This window comes from Centrocercus urophasianus, unplaced genomic scaffold (assembly GCF_019232065.1).
Source record: "Centrocercus urophasianus isolate 14NV4802_14NV808 unplaced genomic scaffold, USGS_Curo_1.0 seq_54, whole genome shotgun sequence".
NCBI classification, from domain to species: Eukaryota; Metazoa; Chordata; class Aves; order Galliformes; family Phasianidae; genus Centrocercus; species Centrocercus urophasianus.
In genome coordinates, this window is record NW_024885133.1 from 362,086 (window position 1) to 385,229 (window position 23,144).

Below are 23,144 nucleotides of genomic sequence, written 5' to 3' on the forward strand. Positions count from 1 at the left end.
TATTTAGAGAGCTGCTAGCTGGACACAGGACACGGTCTTTGACCTTCTTGCTCCACTTACTCTCTTCTATCCTTTTACAGTGAGCAGATATGCTGACAGCTCAGCTCAGAGCTAAGCTATTTCATCAGGCTAAAATCTCTGGTGACCCCTTAGAGGTTGGACACCTTGCTTGGGGTCAGGAATGTTTCTGGGACTTGGCTCAATCTTGTCTCAAGGAAAACTCTGAGCTCTCAGTGCCAGTAAGGCGTGCTGGGAGCTTTGTTTCTGCAATCATCCTGCAATCTGACCATCATACCTGTTGAAGAGTGAATTTAATGTCTATTTTGTTCTTCCTGGGTAGGTTTGCACTGACATCAATGAATGTGAGACAGGTGCTGCCAGAAATTGCGTCCCGAATTCTATCTGTATCAACACACGGGTAAGTACTACTGAAAAGCCTTACAGAAATCCCCCTTCCCTGGGTTCTGGGGCCTCTGTTACTGTGGCAATCCAGCACCTGAGGAGAGGTTACAGGAGAAGTTTGCCCAGACTCACAGTTAATTCCCTATTACTTTTTCCTGCAGGGATCCTACAAGTGCGGAGCTTGTAAACCTGGCTTTGTTGGGGATCAAATCACCGGCTGCAAGAGCCAGACAGGGAGACTCTGCCCTAACGGCGAAGTCAGCCCGTGCCACGAGAAAGCACAGTGCATCGTGGAGCGGGACGGCTCCATCTCCTGCGCGGTAAGGCCGAGCCTCCCTGCCTTGCGATCCGCTCGCTGCCGTTTCTCCTGCGCTGTGCTCGCTCTCCCGGGTCTGCCACTGCCCTCTCCTGGAGAGCATTGCCTTGTCGGCTCCCAGTGCTCCCTGCTGACACCTGGGCTGTGGCGATCTCTCTGGGTGACCTCAGGGGTGTGCGCTGCTCCCGACACCTCAGATTCTCTGTGCTGTTAGTTTGGGTTTGTTTGCTGTTTTTATTTTGTTTTTGTTTTGAATTGTTTTAAGCGCTATAAATCTTAAGTCTTGGAGCATTACTCGCAGCTGAAAAAGCACACAAACCATTCCATCTCCTGATCCAAAGTTCTGCTGATGCATCTGTCCGTATGATCTTAGAAACAAACAGAGAAGTTGTATTTGAATTACTTGAAAACGCCATTTTCAGCTGAAGTGTGTCTTTCAGGCGACATTTCACCTGTAGCATTGTGTATCTGGCTTTGCAGTGTGTTCTGCTGGTTCTCATGCAAAGCCTTCAGTTGTGGAAGCATTACCCCTACCAGGGGACTCACCAGCAGCCTCGCTTCATTTATCTGCTCTCTTCCAGTGCCTTGTGGGGTGGGCAGGGAATGGCTACATCTGTGGGAAGGATACAGACATTGATGGAGTCCCTGATGAAAAGCTGCGCTGCTCTGACAAGAAGTGCCGCAAGGTGAGGTGCAGTTCTCACACATTTAGTTAGAAACAGTCCATCATGGGAGCGCTGAGCCAGAAGTGGCTGATTCCTATTTGAGGGCAGGCCTCACCCTGCCTTTGATGCTGTTGAAATCCTGCTCAGCGTGCAGAACTCAGAAAGGTTCCATGGCATGCACAGCTTGGCTGCCTGCCCTGCCGCTTCATCCTTCCTTTCCTTTCAGGATAACTGCATGACTGTCCCCAACTCTGGCCAGGAGGATGCAGACAGGGACGGAATTGGAGATGCCTGTGACGATGATGCTGATGGAGATGGGATATTAAATGCCGAGGTTTGAATTCTACAGCTTATTCTGTCATACCCAAATACACTGAGAGAGGTCCTGCAGAGCAAATTGCCTGCAGCTTTAATGTGAACACAGAGAGCCCTCAGCAAATCCCCCTCTCCTGCAGGACAACTGCGTGTACACCCGCAATGCAGACCAGCGCAATGCAGACAAGGATAACTTTGGGGATGCCTGTGACAACTGTCGCCAAGTGAAGAACGATGACCAACGGGACATTGATGGCGATGGGAAAGGAGATGAGTGTGACGATGACATAGATGGAGATGGTAAGAGCAGCTGCAGCTGTACCGATATCAGAACAAGACAGCTGGTCAGCATGAAGCTGTAGATCCTCGTAACAGGTACCAGCACTCAGAGGCTTAGAGAACTTCTATCTGCTGGCATGAAGGACGCTTCTGTTTTTAAAATGTCCAGATGAGCAGTCAAGCCAGTATCCTTCAGAGTTCAGTTCTCGTAAGGATAAAGTTCTGTCTTCAGGATGATGCTAACAATTTTTCATAGCACTTTTATTGTATGCAGTTAAAGCCAAACTTGTTTCAGGCTTCAGAAAGATGAACGACACAAACTGATGTCAGCCTGGACAAGGACAGTACTTTGTGCTATGATTTCAACTTGTGAAGAAGTGTAGGGCTATCCAAGTTGTTAGAAGCTGCTGCCTCAGTGCAGTGTGTGTCAGGGCTGCGTTCTGGGAGAAAAAACACCACCACTGGCTGCCTTCGGGAGCAGTCTGTGAGCTAGTGATGCTGTATTTGCACAAAGCCTGCTTTCAAAAGCCAAAAATCACAATGGCTGCTGGCCTGAAACATACATATTTATTTACAGATTATTTCCAGTGCATCTAGTGCTGTTTGGGTCTCGCTACTTCCTGCCAAGTAGCTCCCAGCTGGCATGATCTGCTGGTGTAGTAGGTAGATGCAGGGAAGTGGGAAGTGAAGTCATGCAGCTTACCAATTAGGTCGTTCCTTTCCTGTCTCAGGCCTTCAAAAGACACCGTCTGAATCTTCCATGTCAAATAGCCAAGGTTAACTTGGACTTGTTCTTTAATTATGTAGACGTCTAGTTTAGAGAAAAGAGAATCTGTCATAGTTTAGGGAACCGCAGACGGCTTCATCATCACCCTCCTGGCCGCTCATTCCTGCACAGCTCCAGGTTGGAGTTGCATTCCTCAGTTCTTCAGCTCTTCCTCAGGATGCAGTTAGGGACATTTCCTCTCAGGTTCCTGTATGGACAGCAGCATGTTTAGTGTCTGTGAGGATGCAGTCTGCAGTACATTTTAAGGTCAGCTGCTGCTGCTGTTGGCCTTCCTCCATCGAGTCCAAACCGTTGCCTGATTGCACAGATCCAGCCGCCCTCGACATTTGTCACCTCTTACATCCCAGAGAGATCTTGCTGCATGTACTGGAATATTGGCTTGATGGATTCTCTGCATGTTTTACAGGAATCAAAAATCCAACAGACAACTGTAGAAGAGTTCCTAACCCTGATCAAAAAGACACTGATGGTGATGGAGTAGGAGATATGTGCGACAGCTGCCCGACACTCAGTAACCCAGACCAGGTAAGGAAGCACTTCCACTTTTGCAGTGTTACAGCTTTCTCTCACTCCAGACAGTGCTCACACCATCTGCCTGAAGTAGGTTTGGAAAGACAGACACTCAGATTCATCAGGACAAGGTGTAGGAACTCTCCCACTGTTGTGAGCTCCGTTTCTAATCTGAACAACAATGCCAACACCTCTCTTCTTTCTCCTTTAAAGCCCAATTCTCCCACTGACCCATGTTTAAATGATTCTCGCTTTATTTCCCCAGAAAGATACTGATCATGATCTCGTGGGAGATGTCTGTGACACCAACCAGGACAGGTGAGATCTTACAGCAAATATTGTACTTGAGTTGTATGGAATTTTGGGGACACAGGCATGGAAGGCATGCATCAATAAACACAACAAGTCAGCTTGGCCTTAATTTGTGTCTTTTTATTCAAACAAGGGAGGTGGAATTTCCTTCTAACTTCAGAAAACTTGCTCCTGGAAGTACCAAGCCCAAGGCCTGGCAGCTGTGAGCTTGCTGACAGCTGCTTGCTTTTCATTAGCTGCCCCCACAAATTTGTTCATGGACTACAGCTGGAATATTTCTGATCTATTTGTTTGTGCAACTAATAGCTCAAGACATTAAAAGGCCAAATCACCAACTGCCCCTGTTCCTGTAGAGGATCCCAGCTGCTAGAAAGGGCATGCAAGCTTCTGGGGGAAAACAAAGTAAGTGGAAGCTCTTTAGCTGTATAATGCATTTTCTTCCCCAGCGATGGCGATGGCCACCAAGACACAAGAGATAACTGCCCCTCAGTGCCTAACAGCTCCCAGGTGGACACAGACAATGACGGACTAGGAGATGAATGTGATGATGATGATGACAATGATGGGATTCCAGATGAGAAGCCTCCAGGCCCTGACAACTGTCGGCTTGTCCCTAACCCTGGCCAAGAAGATTCGGATGGTAAGGGAAACGTAATCACATCAGCTGCAGGGTTCTCCTTTCCTAGAGGCTGATATGTAGGAGCTTGACCTTCAGGAAGTAAGACCTCCCCAGTACTGACTGCAGACAGTTCTACATCATGTTCAAATCGCCAATAACACTGACATCAGAATGATAGTTGGGAAAAGTTCTCTTCCAGAAGTACCTACGGTGTGAGGTGCTGCTCCTCTTCACAGCTTTCCTACAAGCAGGAGGTGGTGTCAGGGTTTCTTCCATGCTGACAAAAAGGAGGAGCGCAGCCACGCTCTGAAATCTCTTATCCTTGTATAGACATGTCTTCCTTCAGCTGTGCCAGCCAAAAGCTAGCTGAGTAAAACTTAGGTGCAAAGGGTAGGGGAAATTGAAAGCTTGCTTATTCTGTTGTCTCTCAGGTGATGGTGTGGGAAATCTTTGTGAAGAGGACTTTGACAGAGACATGGTGATTGACAGAATTGATGTGTGCCCAGAGAACGCAGAAGTGACGCTAACTGACTTCAGGGCTTTCCAGACAGTCGTGCTGGACCCTGAGGGTGATGCACAGATTGACCCCAACTGGATTGTCCTTAACCAGGTAGGACACTGCTCCAGAACTGGGCAGCAGGTGTGGTGGTAGCAAGCCTGTACAAAATTGGATGCAGTTTTCATTAAAAGCATGCAGGCCTGATGCCTCTGTTCAGTAATGCCCTGGTTGTAGATAGAGGCTTACCTCTGGGTGTAGATAGAGGTGTACCTCTGTGCTCATTTAACAAGAGGGTTGGAGACGCTAATTAGACAACCTTCATCTTTCACAGGGCATGGAAATTGTCCAAACCATGAACAGCGATCCTGGCTTGGCTGTAGGTGAGGCACTTATTTTTGTCCTATTAAAGAATTATTGTGCACTTCACAGCACAGCTTTTAAAACTATTTCAGATGGTGCATAATGATCCCATGTATCCTGGAAAATATTGTTTGCAGTAAGCAGAGTCTCCAGATTTAGCTTAGTAAAGTCTACCACCCCCATCTGAATCTGGGGAGAAACGGGTCGATGTTTTACCTCAGAACGCAGAGATTTTGCTTTCCTACCAACTGCAGGTTACACAGCATTCAATGGAGTGGACTTTGAGGGCACATTCCACGTCAACACTGCCACAGATGACGATTATGCTGGCTTCATATTTGGCTACCAGGACAGTTCCAGCTTCTACGTGGTCATGTGGAAGCAGATGGAGCAGACATACTGGCAGGCAAACCCCTTCCGAGCAGTCGCAGAACCTGGTATTCAGCTGAAGGTAAAGAAAGCACTGAAAAAGAAGTCAGCAGTGGATTTTGGTCTTTCTTAGCTGTGCTTTGATGCACGCCGTGGGGCAGCAGCTGTGGGCAGCTCTTTATCCACATTCCACCACTCTTCTCCACGTTAGGCAGTGAAGTCCAAAACAGGCCCAGGTGAGTATCTGCGCAACTCCCTCTGGCACACTGGGGACACCACAGACCAAGTCAAGCTGCTGTGGAAGGACCCCCGCAACTCCGGCTGGAAGGACAAGACGTCGTACCGCTGGTTCCTGCAACACCGGCCTCAGGTTGGATACATCAGGTGAGGGGTTCCCAGCCTCCTTTGCATGGCTGAGCAGAAGTTGGGCACGGAAAGCAAGCATCTCCAGTGCAGTTCTGTGGTAAAGAGGAGGCAGAGACTGGGGAACCATTTCTGTGAGCGCCTCAATCTCGTCTCCATGTCCCACACGCCTGTTCTCTCTAGAGCTCGCTTCTATGAAGGCCCCGAGGTCGTAGCAGACACTGGAGTTGTCCTTGACACAACTATGCGAGGAGGACGCCTGGGAGTCTTCTGCTTCTCCCAAGAGAACATTATTTGGTCAAACCTGCGCTACCGCTGCAACGGTGAGTTGGTGTGAAGGTCAAACAAGAAGTTGTTGCCATTTTGCTTGAACAAGTCAGTTTATGGTTGGAGTAGGGAATATCAAGCAGTAGCCTAATTCTGCTTTTCATTTCTACTCCTAATCTGTATTTACTTTTATCTCCTTAGATACCATTCCAGAAGACTATGAAACATTTAAGGTTCAGCAAGACTAACCTGACTTTAAAATGTCCAACAAAATCTGCTTATAAAAAAGTGCTCAGCTGCCCCACTGTTGCCTCTGGTATACTGTATAAAGAACTGTAAGTCATATACCACTGCACTCTGCACAGCACCAAGTGTCACTGCACTATCTGGCATGTTTCCTACAACAGCAACTTTCCTGTAAATGCTACCAAATCCTCTTGGAACAGCAGAAGCACAGACGTCAAGTGTGCCTCGAAGCCTGTGCTGCTGTTCTCTGCACTACGTGGAGAAAGATGTGCTGAGAAGCTACTGCAGTAGCTGAATTGTTTGACTAAGATTAGCGTGGATGATTCCCTGGACTTTTTTCCCCACTCCAAGGCTCTCAAATGTAAATGTTGTCTTTTTCGAGACCTACCAAAGCAAACCCAGCACAAGTCTGAAAGGGTCACAGAAAGCCAAGTCCAATGTCCAAGTTGCTCACAAAGTATTAAAAAAAAAAAAAAAGCACTTTAGGGAGAGTATCTTTGTTCTGGAATGTTGGATAATAAATACTCTAATAGACTTCTCCTTGCTCACGTGCACGTTGCTTTTTTCCTCTTCTGAAACTTTTCCATTACTGATACGTAAGAAAGAAACCCTCAAAAGCTGAATGCGAGAGGATGGCTGGAGAGCCTCAGCTGAATTAATGGTTCTGTTAGCAATATGAATACACAGGGAGAGTTTTGTCAGTCAAGAAGCTTCCTCTAGCTAGACCATCCCACCTCGTTCTTGCAGATAAGCAGCAGCTGATTTCAGAATGATAAGCAGAGGCCTTACACTCAGTTTGTGTTACGACACCGTGCCAGAACTCCAAGGAGCAGCCGAGGACGAGGGAAAACTGAAGCCATCCCTACTAAGAGGGGCTCACATGGGCTGGGTGCAGCAGAGGCTCACAAAGGGCTTCTGCAGTTGGTAAGCTGGAAAGTCTGAAGTCCTGCAGTTCTGAGATCTCAATCTCGTCCAGCTCAACAGTTACCAAGCAGCATTAAAAAACAAAGGCCCCGTTTTGCTAGATGATTCATGCAAGCAGCTCACACCAGTTATAGTGAAACTTATGGGTTCATCAGAAAGGCAGCTCCTGCTGAACACTTCACTGCAGTTTTGTAAGCTAGAATGAGGCTGCATGGCAAACACTGCTCCTGGTTACCATCCAGTGCAGCTTCTGTGACATGGTACCAAACGAGCAAGGTGTGAGCAGAGCTTTCCTCCTGCAAAGCTCGTGGCTAAAAGCACGTCTCACCAAGCCCAGGTCTGCGCAGCACAGCGGAGTTGAGTTCACACTCAGGAGGCAGCAGCACGAGCAGAGATGTGCAGGAAGAACCCACTGGTGTAACTGGCCCTAAAGGCTGCTGGCTGATCGCAGCGCTTGCAGGACATCTCCATCCACCATTGCAAGGTTGTCACAAAGACACACACTGAGTTTTCCTTCTTCCACAGGCAGCCATGCAAATGAGCCAGCCCAAATTACAGCCAGCCCCAATTATACACAGCAGCTCTCAGTGCTCCAGGAATGCTCCGTAGCTTCTAAGAAACCACTTCCAGCACGGCGTGGCCACAGGTGGTGCACAGATTTGTTTTCCATAGCTGTCAGAAGCCAACCAACCCAAATGTTTCGCTGTTTGTTTGTAAACACCAACAGACCGACAGTGGAAACCTTCAGACCAAAAAGCAAACAAGGAACACAACAAGAAAAAGCAAAGCAGCCAGAGACAAAAACATTTCAACTTTTATTACATTTCATTTACAAATAATGCAAAGATACAAAGACAAAAGCCTTCACACAAAAAAGAAAAGGTTGAAAAGAATGTACATTTAGTTGAGCTGCTTTTTCACATCATTTCTCAGATTGCAAACACTTAAAGCCAACTTCAGTTTTCCACTTTACCTATAGAAAAAACACAATAAATAAAACTTTTATGTCGCAGGGACAATTTTTCCAGCGTTCCTGTGCCACCAACACTGTAGCTGAATATAGGATTGCATATATCAGTGAAATAATCCACAAATTAGTTTAATAGAAAAAGTTAACTTGTAAAGAACAGTATATTATACTGTCTCTGAAAATGCATAAATCTGACGTTTTTTTCCCAAGCTCAACGAACGACATAAAGTTGTTTTTAGCTGCCAGTCTGTGAGAGAAGCTGCCAAAAGCAGCTGTATTTAATTTGATTAAAATCCAACCTCCCCTCCTAAGCACTGTCACATTGAACTTCCACTTCTTCTACGAGGAATCCCTCCACAGATGGGGGCTCTGTTCAGGTAACAAGAAAAAGCTGCTAGAAGTCCTAATTCCTCCCAAAAGAAAACCTCAGTATCTACTGCCTTATTAGTTAATAGCTGGCTGGAATACAATATTTCAATTGCTACGCTGTATAATGCTGAGCAGAGATCAGTGGATGTGCGACACTGAGATGGTCTGAAGGACGCCCAGGATCAGTGAGTGATGCAGTGCTGCTGAAGCAAGCCCTGCCCCCAGCGTCCAGCCTCACCACGCAACTTCATGCTCATCAGTTCCACCTGCTCATCTTCCCTGCGTTTCATGTCTGCTGGATCCCCAGGCTGAGCCATGTTAACCCTTTCCTGCCAGACAGAGCCTTGGAGCATCGCATGTAAGCGAAGGTGTTTGCTAACTGCTGCTTTTCTGCCTTGACCGAGAGCCGGAGCAGACGGTGCCGCCTTCAACGCTCGCCCTCTGCACAGCAGAGCTCAGCTCCGTTTCTGGACGCTGACGTCCCGTTCTTGAAGGGAACACTGACTCTCCATCACTACGGCTGCAGAACGCAGTTCTCAAACTGGATTTATGAACTGGATTTTAGAACCTTCTGCCCCTTTTTTTTTTCTAAACCACGGCATAAAAACTGTGTGCTGACCGATGCGCAGGACGTGCAAAGGAGCCGTTTGGCCGCACAGACACTGCAGCTCAGAAGGCAGAACGAGATCAGCACTGTGAGCAGAGCCTATCAGAGCCAGCAGCACATCTGCTTTGTGCTGGACCCACAGATGTGGCGCACCCAGAACCTGCCCCCCTTGCAAAGGTTCGGTCGGTGCTATTCCCAATACAAACCCCTTTGCACGAGCTGAAGCCTCATCCCAGACCTCCCCTCACCAAGTGTCAGTGGTGACAATTTAAGCTTCTATTGCACATTCAGCTGCAGGATGGACCGACCTGCACAGGTCTCCGATGGAGCAGGGGGAGATCTGTGCCCGCTCTGCAGCCCTCAATTGCCACGCAGAGCTGCGTGCTGCATCTGCTCCATCCGCCCGCGTTTGTTTGTTGAAGGCTATTCTAAAGCGGGCCAGGAGATGAAACCTGGATCATATTGGTTTAATTGTCCCCCCCCAAAGCCTCCTGGGGTTACGTAAACGTGGAGAAGAGGAGCACAGTGCCGCAGGTCAGCGCTCTGCTCTCCAGCACACAAACACCCCTGGTCCCCATCGCTGCGAGGCCACCTCGCTCTCATTTGCCACAGTCAAACTAAGAAAGACACCACAAAACGGGATCCAACGTGTGTTAACAACCCAATGACTTCAACAGAAAAAAAGCCACGCCGACACGAACGTGTCTGCTAAGCCACAGCTGGGGGAGGGCCGGGCGCATCTGCTTCTTTTGAATTTGCTCATTACAGGGGGGTGGGTGGCACGGACAGACAGACAGCGTTCCTCCAAACAGCATCCGGACGAGCTCAAAAACACAACAAAGCAGCGAAACGCAGCACAGCTCCAGTCTATGGTGGGAGGTGACCTGGCTGCCACTCCTCAGCAGCTCAGCGCTGCTCAGTCCCAACCATCGGCTCAAAGCAAAGGAAAATTCATCAGGACCAACACAGCACAGACAGAACCCAGCGCCCGCCCCGACCCTGGCAGGCAGCAGCAGAATCTCTTCAAAGCAGCCAACAATTGGTGACAGCTGAGATATCAACACGTTCACACTGAAACAAGCCCTACAACGTGTGCCCTGCTTCAGTGACGGAGCACGAGAAGGGAAAGCGATGGCAGAACAAAAGCGGTCTGTGCCAGCACAGTGCCACAGCATCACTCATCAAAACCCATCAAACCCATCGGCTCTGTTGGAACACAGCAGCAGCCACGAAGGGGAAACAGCATCTGTCTGCACAGTTACATCATAAAAGAAAAAAAGGGGAGATTGAGGAATTTGTATGAGCTGAAGGCAGGAAAATTAAGGAGTAAAACAGTCAAACCTATCATCTCCACTGCCATCCTATCATCTGCTGTAAGAGCCGTCTGAGGTGCTGTCACTGCTGTGTCTCACTTGTGTGACAGCGACGGCAGAAATGCCATCAGAAGAAGAGCAGTGAGGAAAACACCTCAGATCCCACAGAGATCTGTCCCTGCAGCCCTGCTGGCCGCAGCCGCAGCCCAGCACCGAGGGCTCCCTGCGGACAGGGGGACGCTTGGCAGCAGAACAGAGCTCTGCTCACATCTGTCAGACCTTTCCTCCAAGGCAGAGGCAGAATATGAGAACAAAACGTTGGCTGCTGAATGAACCAAACGGTGCTTTTTGCCAAATCGCTCCGCTTCCTCAGCTGGCACCAGGCTCCTTCCCAGCAGTGCTCACAGCTGCGCCCCCACTGCAGACCAGCGCTGCTCCAGAGCCCTTTGCTACGGCTGAACCCGGAATGCGGTGACCGGGAAGGCTGAAATTCAGAGAGAAGTTCAGAGCTGCCCAACAAATCACCCAGGAAATGGCAGAGGGAGCAACAGCCCGACAGCGAACACAACGCGCCGGGCCAAGGCGATGCGCTGCCCCTGGAACCTGAGGACGGGAGGACGCACAGCCGCCGTCCACAAGCAGCTGCAGGGGGAAGCAGACGGCTGCTCCGCTCCTGACTTCTGGTCTCATTACCTTCACCTGCAGAAATCCACAGCGCTCACAGACTCTTCCCATCCCTAAAGCAGAGAACCTGCAACAAGCAAAGAGCGAAGCCATCGCCACCAGCAATGGGAGAAGAGGAGGGAGAGGCTGCGCTGCTCCCAGGAGAACGCGGGTAAGAGCTCAGCCCAGGCTCCCTGCAGCCACTTCCCACACCTTCCCTTCTGCACCGACTCCCCAGCACTGCTCTGCTACGCGCTGCCCCTCTGACAGCACGGCTCCACCTCCCAAAGAAACCAGGCGGTGCATTTACCCCTTCAGGCCTTTATTTTGATAAAATCGGTCAAGCCCACATAAGGCAACAGACACCACAGTTCAAACCGCCCCCCTCCCCCGGCGGAAAATAAAATAAATAACACAAATGAAGAGAGTACGTAATGTAGTGTTTCGTTCTGCAGTATAGAAATTCCACACAATGATTCCGTTTAAAAAGGTAAAAATGATTTATAGTACACAGTAATCATGTCATCGTGGTGCCCGCATAGAAAACCGACATGCAATCCATGCCTACACTGCGCAGTATAAATAAGATGCAACTAGAAATACAAAGGACAGGAACACTACAAATCAGCGTTAGGGTTTTTTTTCCCCATTTGGGTTTTTTTTTTCGTTGGTGTTTTTCTGTTTTTTAAAAAGAACACAGACGGAACAGACGCTACCTGCGCTCTCACACTGCCATCACAGTGACGGGGGCTCTGCTGCCCACAGGAATGCATGCTGTGCTCCCGGCCGGGCTCTGCTCTCTGCACAGGGGGGCATCGGCCCCGGAGCCCCTTTGAAGGGCGCACGCAGCTGGGCTGAGCAGAGCAGAACTCAGAGGGCGGCTCGCTCTCGGTTGGTCCGCAAACACTTTTGCCGAGCGCTTCTCAGGAACGCTTCCTCAGAAACCCTTTTGTTTGTTTGTTTCGTAAAGGTAACAAAATACACAAAGGGTCGAAATCCTCCTTCGGTCAACTGACAGCCTCTGTCTGGAAACTTTTCTCCCCCCTCCTCTTTCAAAGAAGAAAAATGGGACCCGCAGGGGTTTTTCTGTACAGAAGGGTTTGCGGCTGAGCGCGGGCGAAGTGCTGCTGCCATGCAAAGCCGGAGCGTGGGGTGGGACGGGGCTGCGCTGCCACACGGCGCAGGGAGCTGAGCTGAGCCCGAGGAGCCACCGCAGGGCCAGCAGGGCCAGCAGGGCCAGCAGGGCCCCCGCCTGCAGGAGCAGCACAAACCTGGATTTCTTTTGAAGGTCACAGTGTTCCATACACTGAAAGTTCGTTCCTATGGATCCCCCGTTCATTGGCAAACGCAACGGCCCACCTGGGGAGCTCTCTCCACATATTGATATAAAGCACGCTGCGCAGTGGGGCTGGGTTCATTCAGCAGGGACGTTCAGATGGGAACTCTGACCCCACACAGCTTTGGGGTTATTTAACTGAACAAGGTCTAAATGATAGCGGCAGCTTCTTGCTGCACGGCTTCTCCTCCCACTCTGACATCCGAGGGCAGCAGCTCCCAGCACTCCCACATTTGAGCTGAGATCAGAGCTCACAGCTCGTGAACCACAACCACCAACCAGCGCGGCTCCCCTCCGCGTTTCCACCCCCCAGCTCCAGGGCTGCTCTCACGCACGCAGTGGCAACGCAGATCAGGAGGGGTGGCAGCCCCTCAGCACAGCGCTCAGTGCTGGGACCTCATCCTCCCCTCCTGCAAGGAAGGAACAAATCCTGCACCTCTCAGCCACGTGGTCCCGAATTTGGACAGTTGCATCCAGATGTGATTTTTGTTGTTGTTGTTTTAAATTAAGGCCATTTTAAATGTCTACTTACAAGTCTAATAAACAAGATCTCTTATATACACGTGTAGTTTAAAAAAAAAAAACCTCAGAAGGTAGCATTTAGCAACAGCTCCCTGTGAAAGTCTCCAGTTAGGAATCTCATCTCCATTCGGAAGTGACTGCTTTTAAAAAAATAGATCACAAACGAGAACCAACATGCAAATGTCTAAGAGTCATTGGAACGAGAGAGCGACACGGACAGGAATCCCACCGAGGAAGGACAGAACTGCAAGGGACACACGGACGGCGAGGAGCAGCTCCCATCTCCCCCCACACCGCACCCCTGCGGCCGCCCCGAAGCAAAGGGCTCCGCAGCAGCGATTTGATGGCACTCCTCCCAGTCGGGGCCGCCCTTTGGTTTACTCACATTGAAAAAAGCATCAGCGACCCGAAATGCGGGCGCTGGGAGTTGCGGCGCAGGGCGCGCGTCCCGACAGCCGCTGCTGACAATGGGGGGGATCTTCCAGTTGCAGACGGACGCGGGGAAGCGATGGAAAGAAAAACATGTTTAGTGCAAATGGTCCAAACGAACGGCACCGAGGCGAGCAAACGGCCCGGCACACAGATCCCAGCGGCGGCTCCGCGCTGCAGCGTTTGCACGAATGTCAGGACGGCGTCCCGCCGATTTCTGGAAGCACACAGAAATGTGTATAACTCATTAGGAGCGGGGCAGCCCCCGAGCAGCTCCAAACCCCAACAGGAGCAGGGAGAAGCGCTGCAGGGCTCTGCTCAAAGCCGGCAGCAGCTGGCAATGGACGAAACGCAAAGCTCTGAGTGCACGCAGAGCAGGCCTGGGCTGGGCAGTGCCAGCAAGGAACACGGCTCGTCTGGGAATGGCAACTACAAGGGCTCCTTAATTGAGGTGCTTTAATTTAACGTGAGCCATCCGCCCCGCCTGTGTGGAGCTGCCCCTCGCTGCCTCATTCACCACAGAATGGTTGCTTTGTTAATGACACCCAAATAATGCCAGCTCCTAACCTTGCTGAGGAGGGGCAGGCGCTGAGAGCCCAGCACGGCGCCTCCTTCGCTGTCGCACCAACAGCGCCATAACAGCGCCAGCAGCGATGCTCCCAAAGAACCTTTCAACACATCCTTCCAACCAGGCAGAGCCCTGGAGTGCAGACAGAACCTCTGCAGCTCACCAGCTGCACAGCAGCATGGCCAGCGAGCAGCAAAGGACGCTGTAATGCAGCGCCCAGCCGCACCGCAGCAACGAGGACCAACAGGAGTCACCTGCTGTGGTCACCAGGAGCCCAAGGCGCTGCTGGGCGCCGCGCTGCCCGGCTGTGGGGGGGCTGAGCAGATTCACCCCACGCTGAAAGGAGCCCCTGCACCCCAACTGCTCTGCTCCAGCACGGCGGAGGGAACCCTCACCCTCAGCTCCCTGCTGCTCAAGGTCCGTTTAGAATTCCAGTTAGTTAAAAATACCTATATATATAATATATATAATATATTTCTGGAATAAAAACACAAAAAGATGTACAAGTATTACATAGAGTGCTTCAGTTGGCGGTATGTAGTTCAGCTACTTTGCTAATATCCAAATACTTAAATTAAAAAAAAAAAAAATAAATCATAAATAACGGTAACAGAATAAGTAATGGATAAGAATAAAAAATAAAACCCAGTTGTGGTGATTTCAGCCGGGCACTGCTGGAGAAACGCCCCTCTGCTGCCCAGGAGCCCCTCACTGAGCAAAGCCAGACCTCTGCTCTGCGCCTGCCCTCCTGCCTGCCTCCAGCTGCTTCAAAACGCCCCGATCCTCCCTCCGTGCTCATCAAGTAATGAATTATAGTACTTTCTCGTGTGCTCAGAAATGCCATATATATGTATACATATATATAAATATATATATTACATATATATATCTCTTTTTAAATTTTTTTTTAAGAAAAAAGCTTTGAAAATAGTGTTTACAGTCGCCGGCTGCCAAGGCCGCGGGGCGGCTCCTCCGCGCGCAGTTTGCTCAGGGCAGGGAGGCAGAAGGACGCGAGGAGCCTGCAGACAAACATCGACCAAGGAAGAAGCGCTCGCCCTACGAAGCAGCTGGCACAAAGCAGAGCCACAGCGCGGGAGCTCCCTGCCCCCCCAGAGATTCGCTTCCCGACGCGTGGGGGACGAGGGGGCGCCGCCGGGTGCCTCCCCCCGCTCCGACCACAGCCAGAATTTGGTTCGGCAGAGAGAATCAATTTTCCCTTGGCTGCGGACCCCCCTCGCCTGCCCGGAGCCCCCTTCTAGTGCAAAGGTAAACTGACAACGCCGGAGCTTTGGTGGGGGAGGGGAGGCTCTGGAGAGGAGAAGGCTGAGGAAACTCCTTGCTCGTTAATGGCGATGAGTGGACAAGGGGCGAAATACGGCGCGACAGGGAGCGGGGGTCTGCAGCGCTGCAAGCTCAGAACAACAAGCTTTACTCATTGAACACGGTGCGCAGGACGGAGCTCCGGCTCTCGGCAGCCCCGGCTCTGCCACGACTGACCCACGGCCTCTGCTCCGGCTGATCCAGGAACGACCCCCGCTGCCGAGCTCCCGGCGCCCCACGTCACAGCCGGTCCATCCGGAACGTGTCCTCTGTGGCGGGGTCGGTGAGGACCATGTCCGGGTCGTTGAGCATGTGCAGTCCATCCAGGGTTAAAGGGTCAATTTTGAGTTCATCCAAAGGAAACTGGGAATCGGCGTCGAAGCTGACGTCGCCCACTCCTGCCAAAGAGCTGGTCAGTTCTTTCGATAAGCTGGGAGGAGATTCTCCTGTCACTGCGGGGAAGAGGGACAGAAAGGCAGCGGCGTTGGCCTCATGTATCCTCCAGGCACGACATTAAGACACAGCAAAAAAAAACAACTACAGAGCCAGCCTGGTGTAATTCCTGAATCATTTACTGAGCTGGAGCTCACACAAATCTGTCCTCGTTTCCAGCCGGATGAACTACAGATCTGTCAGAGCACCTCGATGACACAACACAAAGCAAAACTCATCGAAGTGCATCTGGGGCTACAAAGGGACAACGCTCGGGGCTCCGCTCTCCTTTGCTTTAGGAACAATTAGCTCAGTTTGCATTATTCTCATCAGTATGAGCCCCCGGCTGAAGGATGGATTCAACTCCAGCTTTTTCAGTGACCTATGCAGAAACTGCTTCCAAATGTCCAACTGTGACCAGATTCTCCACCGTATGGAACACTGAAATAATCCCTGCCGGCGAGTTCGGGCAGAGGAAGGAGCTCAGCTCTCGTGGATGCGTGAGCCAGCAGCGGGGCGCTGCGCCGACGGCAGGGACGGAGCAGGAGCCCCACAGCCGGGAACTCAGCGCCGACACGAGCTGAAACCGAGCCCCGAAGAGCAGCGACACCCAGCTCCTGCCCAGCTCTCCCCAGCCAAGGCAGCACCGCGCAGCCGGGCTCTGCGAAGCGCGGGGTTTGCTCACCTGTCAGGATGATGTTGGGGATGTTCCCGTGGCTGGAGTAGCTGAGCTGCGGCGAGTCCTGCAGGCTGCCGTGGCTGCCGGTGAGGCCCATCATTGCTGCCTGGGAGTAGTTAAGCGTGGAGCAGGGGCTGTACAGGCTGTTGGAACTAATGGCGTTTTCTATCATGTTAAACTGTTCGAGCTGAAGACCAAGGCACAAAGGAATCGTTACTTCCAACCATCGGGAAAGGCAGCAGAAATAACTTACAGAGCTCAAGGATGGGAAGGGGTGTGAAGAAAGGCAGGCAAACAAATTCATCTTTAGGTTTGTTGGTCAAAATATTGGTGCAGCTTCACTTAACTCTCCAGAACACTTCACTGCCAAATTGGGAACGTGGGGAAATGCCAAAATAAAGGCGGCGCTTTCGTGACTGTAAGAGGTAGCTTTAAAACAAAGCAGGAAGGAAGAAGAAACAAAACCAATTCATGCTACCGCCTGGGGCCTCTGCCTGCCCAGCACTGCCTCAGAGGCATTTTACCTGGAAGGCATTTTACCTGGAAGGCATTTTACCTGCTGCCAGAGCCTTGTCATTATTCCTAATCCAATCAACTCGGCAGAACACATTTAGAAACATCTGCTATGTTGGCTCAGAGGGAGGAATGGGGACGGAGAAGTTGGGATGGGGGGAAGACAAAAGATCCCTACGTGTTGCAAAGGGAAAATAAGAAAGTAAAATTAAAAGGACAGAGCGTGATCTTACACAGAATAACCAGTAGCTGAATTATATTTATTTTAAGCTGAAAGCGGCCGAGACAGCTGAAAGTCGGAGATGAATTTGCTCACCTGATGGGATAGGGCATTAGCCTGCCTAGCTGTCATCTGCTGATCATAATAGGAGTCACCAAATACACTCCCCAGAATGGAAGAATGCTGAAAACAAAACAGAGTCTTTATGGTGCAAAGGTCTCAGACAGAGGAACCCACGGCGTGCGAGCGGCCCGAGCCCACGGCCGGCGCCTCCCGCTGGGCGCCGCTCAGCGCTCCCTGCAGAGCCAGCTGCGCCACGCAGCCCTGCGAGGGCACAAAGACACGACCAGGGACCCAACAAACTGCCTGGAGGACACACGACACGAAGCTGCTGAGGGACGAATGCAGACGAGCGCGTCGGGCCGCACGAGGAACACGGATCACCGCGACTGCGTGTGAAGGACAGCCTGCGTGCAATGGCGGCCAGCCCCGCAGCACCGCGCCGATCTCCGGCACGGCGCAGCCCTGCAGCCCTGCAGCTCCCTGCCGCAGCCCAGCTGCACTCTGTGCTGCAGCTGCAGATCAGAAGAGCCGCGGCGAAGCACGACCGGCAGCTCTGTGCAAACAGCCGGGCTGAGCTGCACCCCCTGCTGACTCTGCCAGTCCCTCCAGCAAGATGGAGCGACCAGAGCCGCGGGTCAGCGCTCCAACGCTGCTCAGCACTGCCCTGGAGCTGCCACGAAGCAACGACTCCTGATCCACAACCACCACCAGCCCACGTGGGGACGGGGCTCCGTAAAACTGATCTGTGTGGAGACTCTGCTTAAGCCCCGGGGGGGAAAGACAACAGAACATTTCACGTGGCGTTTTCCAGATGCTTTAGCTATGTATCTAGGCTCCGAATCTTCTCCCTATGAGCACTGGCAGCATGTGATGCTAAGCTACAGCACCAGAGAGGCAATTCAGCTGCAGCAGCATAGGGAGAAGCGCTGAGCACAGCTCAGGGTGCTGGGATGAGGGACGTGTCCCCAACAGCACACAGAACATCCCACATCTCACGCTGCGTCCTCCTCCACCCGCAGCACATCTCAGCTTACCTGCAGGCTGCACGTAAGGAGGGCGAGTTTGGTACAAAACTCCTCACGAGAGGAGAAAAGCAGGAAAGCAGCACTATAATATTCCTTTCAAAGCTAACAAAAGCCATCCTGCCTTCAGGCAGTACCCTTGGCTGTCCCACGAGAGTGTGGCCTCAGGGAAGGAGCGAGAGCTGCCAGATTGCTGTGGCAGGAGATCACAGCAGGATTTCTCCGGAGGAAACGCTCAAACCAAATGGAGCCACTCTTCCTACACAGCCTGAGCCCTGAATGCGGACAGAAATAAAGTCCCAACTCACTGCATTCACTTATGATCTGTCACAGCTACGACTGCAGAACTACAATGGGATCTTTGTGACTCAATGCCCTCCTCAGAAAGAGGTGAAAATGGGAAACTGCTGCTCCTGGGAGCGTCCTCCTGTCCTCCCATGTGTCCCACTGCAGCAGCAGGGTGGAATCCAACTGCAGAGTAACAGGCACACGGCGCCTGGTGGCAGAAAGCGAAGCCCTCCTGCAGAAGCTGCACTTGCTAATTAAACATGCTCTGCTTCATTACCACACTGGTAAGTTGCCTGCTGCCCAGCTATCCTCAGATCAGCACTTCTGTGCTACTCCAACTCAGCCCCGTCCAGCTGACCATCCGTAACCCTGCAGCACAGCAGGACAGGCCCCAGCCCCAGCGCTGCAGGGCTCTGCGAAGCCTGATGGAGATTTCTGTCTGTTCTGACGGAGAACTGCACTCAGGACACCGCTGCTCAGTGTGAACCAGAGCTGCTCTGGATTACAGCTGTGCTTCCAGCACTGATCCGAGCGCTCCGAGGAGGACGGAGGTCTGGGTATTTTCCTGCCACCTCCGCCATCTCTTTGGTGCGGAGCTTTAAGCAGGGCGCAACCTCAGACCTTCGCATCCTGCTAAGCGCTGCTCCCATCCCCAAAGCACTGGGAAACACCAAGAGCAACCAACAGGGAACAAACCCGCTTGTGCCAGCCTACATCCAGGCCTGCTAACCAAACTCACAGGCCCACGCTGCTTCTCAGCCCTGAAGCACGCCACTTGTTGCATTTGTAAGCACTGCAACTCCCAAAGGAAATCAACTGGAAATGTCATTACGTCAACACTGCGGAGTCCCGGCATAATTTACTGACAACTCTGTGAAGAACATCTTGCTAACACCATGTCCTACAGAAACGCTAGATGAGGTCTGTTTTGTCAACAGTTCATCTTCTTGGGTTAATGATGTGGTGACTGCAAGGAGAAAAAGAAAACAAAACCACAAACCCCTGGCTTAAATTATTAGCCTAAAAATACATACCGTGTATGCAGCATTCAGCCATTCCACTAAAAAATAAAGCAGATTTCTATCTAATTGGAATCGTACGCCAGGTGTTAGAGGAGGAAAGCACGAGCCACTGCCAGTGAAAAGCCATGCACACACAAAGCTGAGAACTACAAGCAGAGCTTTTCAATTTGTGTTGGAACAGGAAGACCTCCAGGTAACAAGCAGACAGCTAAAACACGAGAGCAAATCGATCAAGAGATGTGGAAAGATGAAAAGCAACTTCTGGTGAATGAACCATACGTGGCATGGCACTAACACTGCAGTGGGAAGCTGCAGGATGAGTTAACCTGGAAGTAATGGGAGAAAAAGGAGCGAGTGCTGTCCTGGCTGCACCTCCTTGACTGCACGCTCGTTAGCCAGAGGCAGACAGCTCCACAGCGGGCAGTTCTGCTGCTGGAACCAACCTGCTGCTACTGCTCTGCAGATCCCACTACCTGGGAGCTGCCCCCATAATCACTACCTGCGTTGTTTGCTTTGTTCCTGAGCTGTTTTCTCTTCCCTCAGTGACAACAGGCTTCCCCCAAGGGCTACGAGCCTGTGGACAAAACCAAGAGCCACTGAGAAGTCAAAGGGGAAAGAAAAATCACATAATCAAAACTTCCTGGGCTGCACAAGTGCCCTCCAGAGCTGGGAACACGCAGCAAGGCTGCCTGCAGCTCTGCTCCTCGTGCCAGCCAGCAAAGTCAAGCTCGCTTGCTTCCTTTGAGGTGCAACAGAACTGCCAGAAAAAAAAAAGTTAACAAGCAATTAAGCAAGGGTTAGGGAAAATGCAGACAGCCCTGACACCCTGCTCTGTGCCGAGCTGACCACTGACCCTCCTGTGGCTGAAGGCAAGGAGAAGGGCAGCTTCTGCTTCAGAATCAGGAAGGGGCAGCACTTACTTAGACAGAATCCTCCTTACAGCCTGAAGCATTAAATCCTGAAGCAGAAAATGGATTTTCTGCCCCTGTTGTGATGCTCTGTAAGAATTCTGCTCGCCTTGTTCCCGCAGGTGGGATTTGGGAACGGAGCAGCCCCACAATCTACTCACAAGCACCCCCTCTCCCTGCCACCCTCACCTGCAGCTCCTACACAACACTGCTCATGGGGGGATCTTCCTGCAGCTGCTGTCTGCCCCAAAGCAGTAACTGAGCGTTGCGGTGCCCCAGTAAGCAGCTTGGGTCAATGAAAAGGCAATTCACCAGCTATAGAAAAACTCTGGAACGGAATGAAACCGCACACGAGATGAGACATCAGTAATGCATGAGGCACACACACTCACAGTGAGACAACTATGGGTCAGTAATGGAGAGACTCAACTAAAACAGACACAAGAAGCAAGGCCTGTGGAAGCACAGAGTCCCTTACTTGAGGGGAGCTGCCAGGAGAGAAGCCTTGATTGGAGACAGGAGAGGTGGGAGACTGGTTGGCTGGGGAGCCAGCATTACTGCGGTACTGCTGGAGTGAAGCCTACAGAACAACACAGAATTAGAGACCATGGGCTTGATGGAAGGCTGGAAAATTAGCAACTTTTGGTGAACGCAGCTTGAGGAAGCTGGGAGAAACCGTCCTCTTCAGCACTTGTCAGCTCTACACGGAGGCAAGATTGCTGTGAGTAATGCCACAGGAGGGAGAGCGAAGGGATGAGCGCGGCACAGACCCTGCGCACGGTGCTGCTGCAGGGCAGCCCAACTCTTCAAATACTTTTTCTTTGTTCAGTTTCCAGCTAAACTCAATTTTGAAAAGTCTGGTAGATAGCAATCTGGGGAAAAGCAGTCTCAAAATCTCAGCATAACTTCATTTATTCTCTGTTGCGTTCGCCATACACGCACATTCTCACCTCGTGTTTACAACACACTCAGAGTCGGTCTCACATTACTCTGCCCTGTCTGAAATAGCCTGGCTGTGTCACCAAGATGGAAGCACATGTCTGACCACAAGGACTGAAATCCTCCTCGAAGCTGCTCTGAGCCCAGGACATGCAACACATGTCGTCTGAGAATTCCCACTGCATTCTGTGGGCTCACATCAGTGACTGACACTGTTCCTGACAAAGTCTTTGCAGAGCTTTGCCTTTTTGGTTTTTTGTCACAGAGAATCCCCGACCTGAACAAATTACAGCTCTCCGAAGCACCTGAATAGAACACAGACAGCAAGAACAGCTCTTTGCACAGCACCCTACAAGTTAAGGTGATAAAGAAGTTAAGGATGAGGAAAGCAACACAGAAAGCAGAGAATGGAAATCAGAATCACCTGTCCTGGTAGCCATGTGGGCATTAGAACACTGGGACAGTTTGAGTGCATTGGAATCCTTCCCACCACTGCTTTGTCCTTTCCCTTTAACCCTGGCATGAAAGCAGCTCCTTCCAAGAAGCATTTACCAGCACAGACTGTCAACTTTCCTCCACAAAGCAACCCACAACCTGTGCTCCACCACCACAGACTGAGCTCCTCCTGTTACCCAGCGGCTGCCAGGAGGGTCACACAACCAGACCTGGCAGAGCAGGGCAGTGGCCAGAGCACAGCTGTCCCCACTTTTTAGGAGTGCAGGTTAGCAGCTTCTGTACCAAAGCCCCACGTGTCCATCGTGCTTTGGCTGTGCACTCATTTAACAGCCTGACAGCCTATCCTTGCAGGACATGCTATAGAATCATAAAATGGCCTGGGTTGAAAAGGAGCACAGCGCTCCCCCAGTTCCAACCCCCTGCTGTGTGCAGGTCGCCAACCAGCAGCCCAGGCTGCCCAGAGCCACATCCAGCCTGGGCCTGAATGCCTGCAGGGATGGGGCATCCACAGCCTCCTTGGGCAGCCTGTGCCAGTGAAGCACTACAAGCACTGATATCCACAGTTTGAGCTGGTCTCACCAAACAGAGCTGCAGGGAACACCATGTTAGGAAAATACAGCCACTGAGCACACGCTCTAAAGCCAACTGCTGTCTACAAAGCACCTGAAGGTGCATTAAATTGAAGCACTCTGAATGCATTCAGACTGCACGGCACCACGTTTTCGGGACAGAAGTGCCACATTTCCAGCCCTGCCCCAGCTTACCGAGTTGATGTCTATTCCCATGGACGGCTGGCTCTGGCTCTGGCTGCCCGGAGGAGACTGCGGGATGGTGGAAGGTACTGTGACGGAGAGCGGGGGCAGCTGAGTTCCTCGCTGTAAACCAGAAGTCTGCATTAACGGAGTGTTCTGAGGCAGGCTGCTCACCACCTGGGGCTGCTGCTGCTGCTGGGAAGTCGTCTGGGTAAAAAACGGGTACGGGGGAAGCTGCTGCTCCAGAGACAACGCATCCATCGCCACGGCCTTCAAAAGAAGAATCAGAGTCACCCGGGCTGCCTGGGAACTCCCTCTAATTGTCGGACGCTCCGTCTCCAGGCGCTCCTACCTGAGTGATGGGTGACAGAGGGGAAAGTGTAGGAGACATCTGCTGCGACTGCGGCCGCCTCGAGTCCGCGCTCAGCGACAGTGGGCTGACGTTGGGCTGCCGGTGCTGCTGGGACGGAGCTGGAGGTGTCATCCCTGCCAGGAAGGGACAAAGCAGCTCAGAGGGCAG

At 51.5% G+C, this 23,144-nt stretch overlaps 2 protein-coding genes across 13 annotated transcripts in view; one reads left to right on the forward strand and one right to left on the reverse strand.

Annotated features, from left to right (window-relative positions):
• LOC122169452 (cartilage oligomeric matrix protein) overlaps positions 1 to 6,854 on the forward strand; it is a 34,302-nt gene extending 27,448 nt beyond the window's left edge. For all 10 annotated transcript variants that reach the window (XM_042835646.1, XM_042835643.1, XM_042835641.1 and 7 more), the window contains 14 exons: positions 341 to 418; positions 564 to 722; positions 1,300 to 1,404; positions 1,610 to 1,717; positions 1,839 to 1,998; positions 3,171 to 3,289; positions 3,540 to 3,592; positions 4,033 to 4,226; positions 4,637 to 4,815; positions 5,036 to 5,084; positions 5,319 to 5,515; positions 5,645 to 5,817; positions 5,980 to 6,119; positions 6,265 to 6,854. In XM_042835646.1, the coding sequence (XP_042691580.1) occupies positions 341 to 418; positions 564 to 722; positions 1,300 to 1,404; positions 1,610 to 1,717; positions 1,839 to 1,998; positions 3,171 to 3,289; positions 3,540 to 3,592; positions 4,033 to 4,226; positions 4,637 to 4,815; positions 5,036 to 5,084; positions 5,319 to 5,515; positions 5,645 to 5,817; positions 5,980 to 6,119; positions 6,265 to 6,311 (1,761 nt within the window). In that variant the 3' untranslated portion in view covers positions 6,312 to 6,854. The remainder of the gene's footprint in view (positions 1 to 340; positions 419 to 563; positions 723 to 1,299; positions 1,405 to 1,609; positions 1,718 to 1,838; positions 1,999 to 3,170; positions 3,290 to 3,539; positions 3,593 to 4,032; positions 4,227 to 4,636; positions 4,816 to 5,035; positions 5,085 to 5,318; positions 5,516 to 5,644; positions 5,818 to 5,979; positions 6,120 to 6,264) is intronic.
• A 1,175-nt stretch (positions 6,855 to 8,029) lies between these two features.
• Positions 8,030 to 23,144, reverse strand: part of CRTC1 (CREB regulated transcription coactivator 1) — a 38,776-nt gene continuing 23,661 nt past the window's right edge. For 2 of the 3 annotated variants that reach the window (XM_042835635.1, XM_042835633.1), the window contains 6 exons: positions 22,977 to 23,110; positions 22,637 to 22,894; positions 20,956 to 21,057; positions 17,271 to 17,357; positions 16,448 to 16,628; positions 8,030 to 15,782 (listed from right to left, as the gene is read on the reverse strand). In XM_042835635.1, coding sequence (XP_042691569.1) covers positions 15,571 to 15,782; positions 16,448 to 16,628; positions 17,271 to 17,357; positions 20,956 to 21,057; positions 22,637 to 22,894; positions 22,977 to 23,110 — 974 coding nt within the window. In that variant the 3' untranslated portion in view covers positions 8,030 to 15,570. The remainder of the gene's footprint in view (positions 15,783 to 16,447; positions 16,629 to 17,270; positions 17,358 to 20,955; positions 21,058 to 22,636; positions 22,895 to 22,976; positions 23,111 to 23,144) is intronic. The other variant, XM_042835636.1, reaches the window with a different exon arrangement.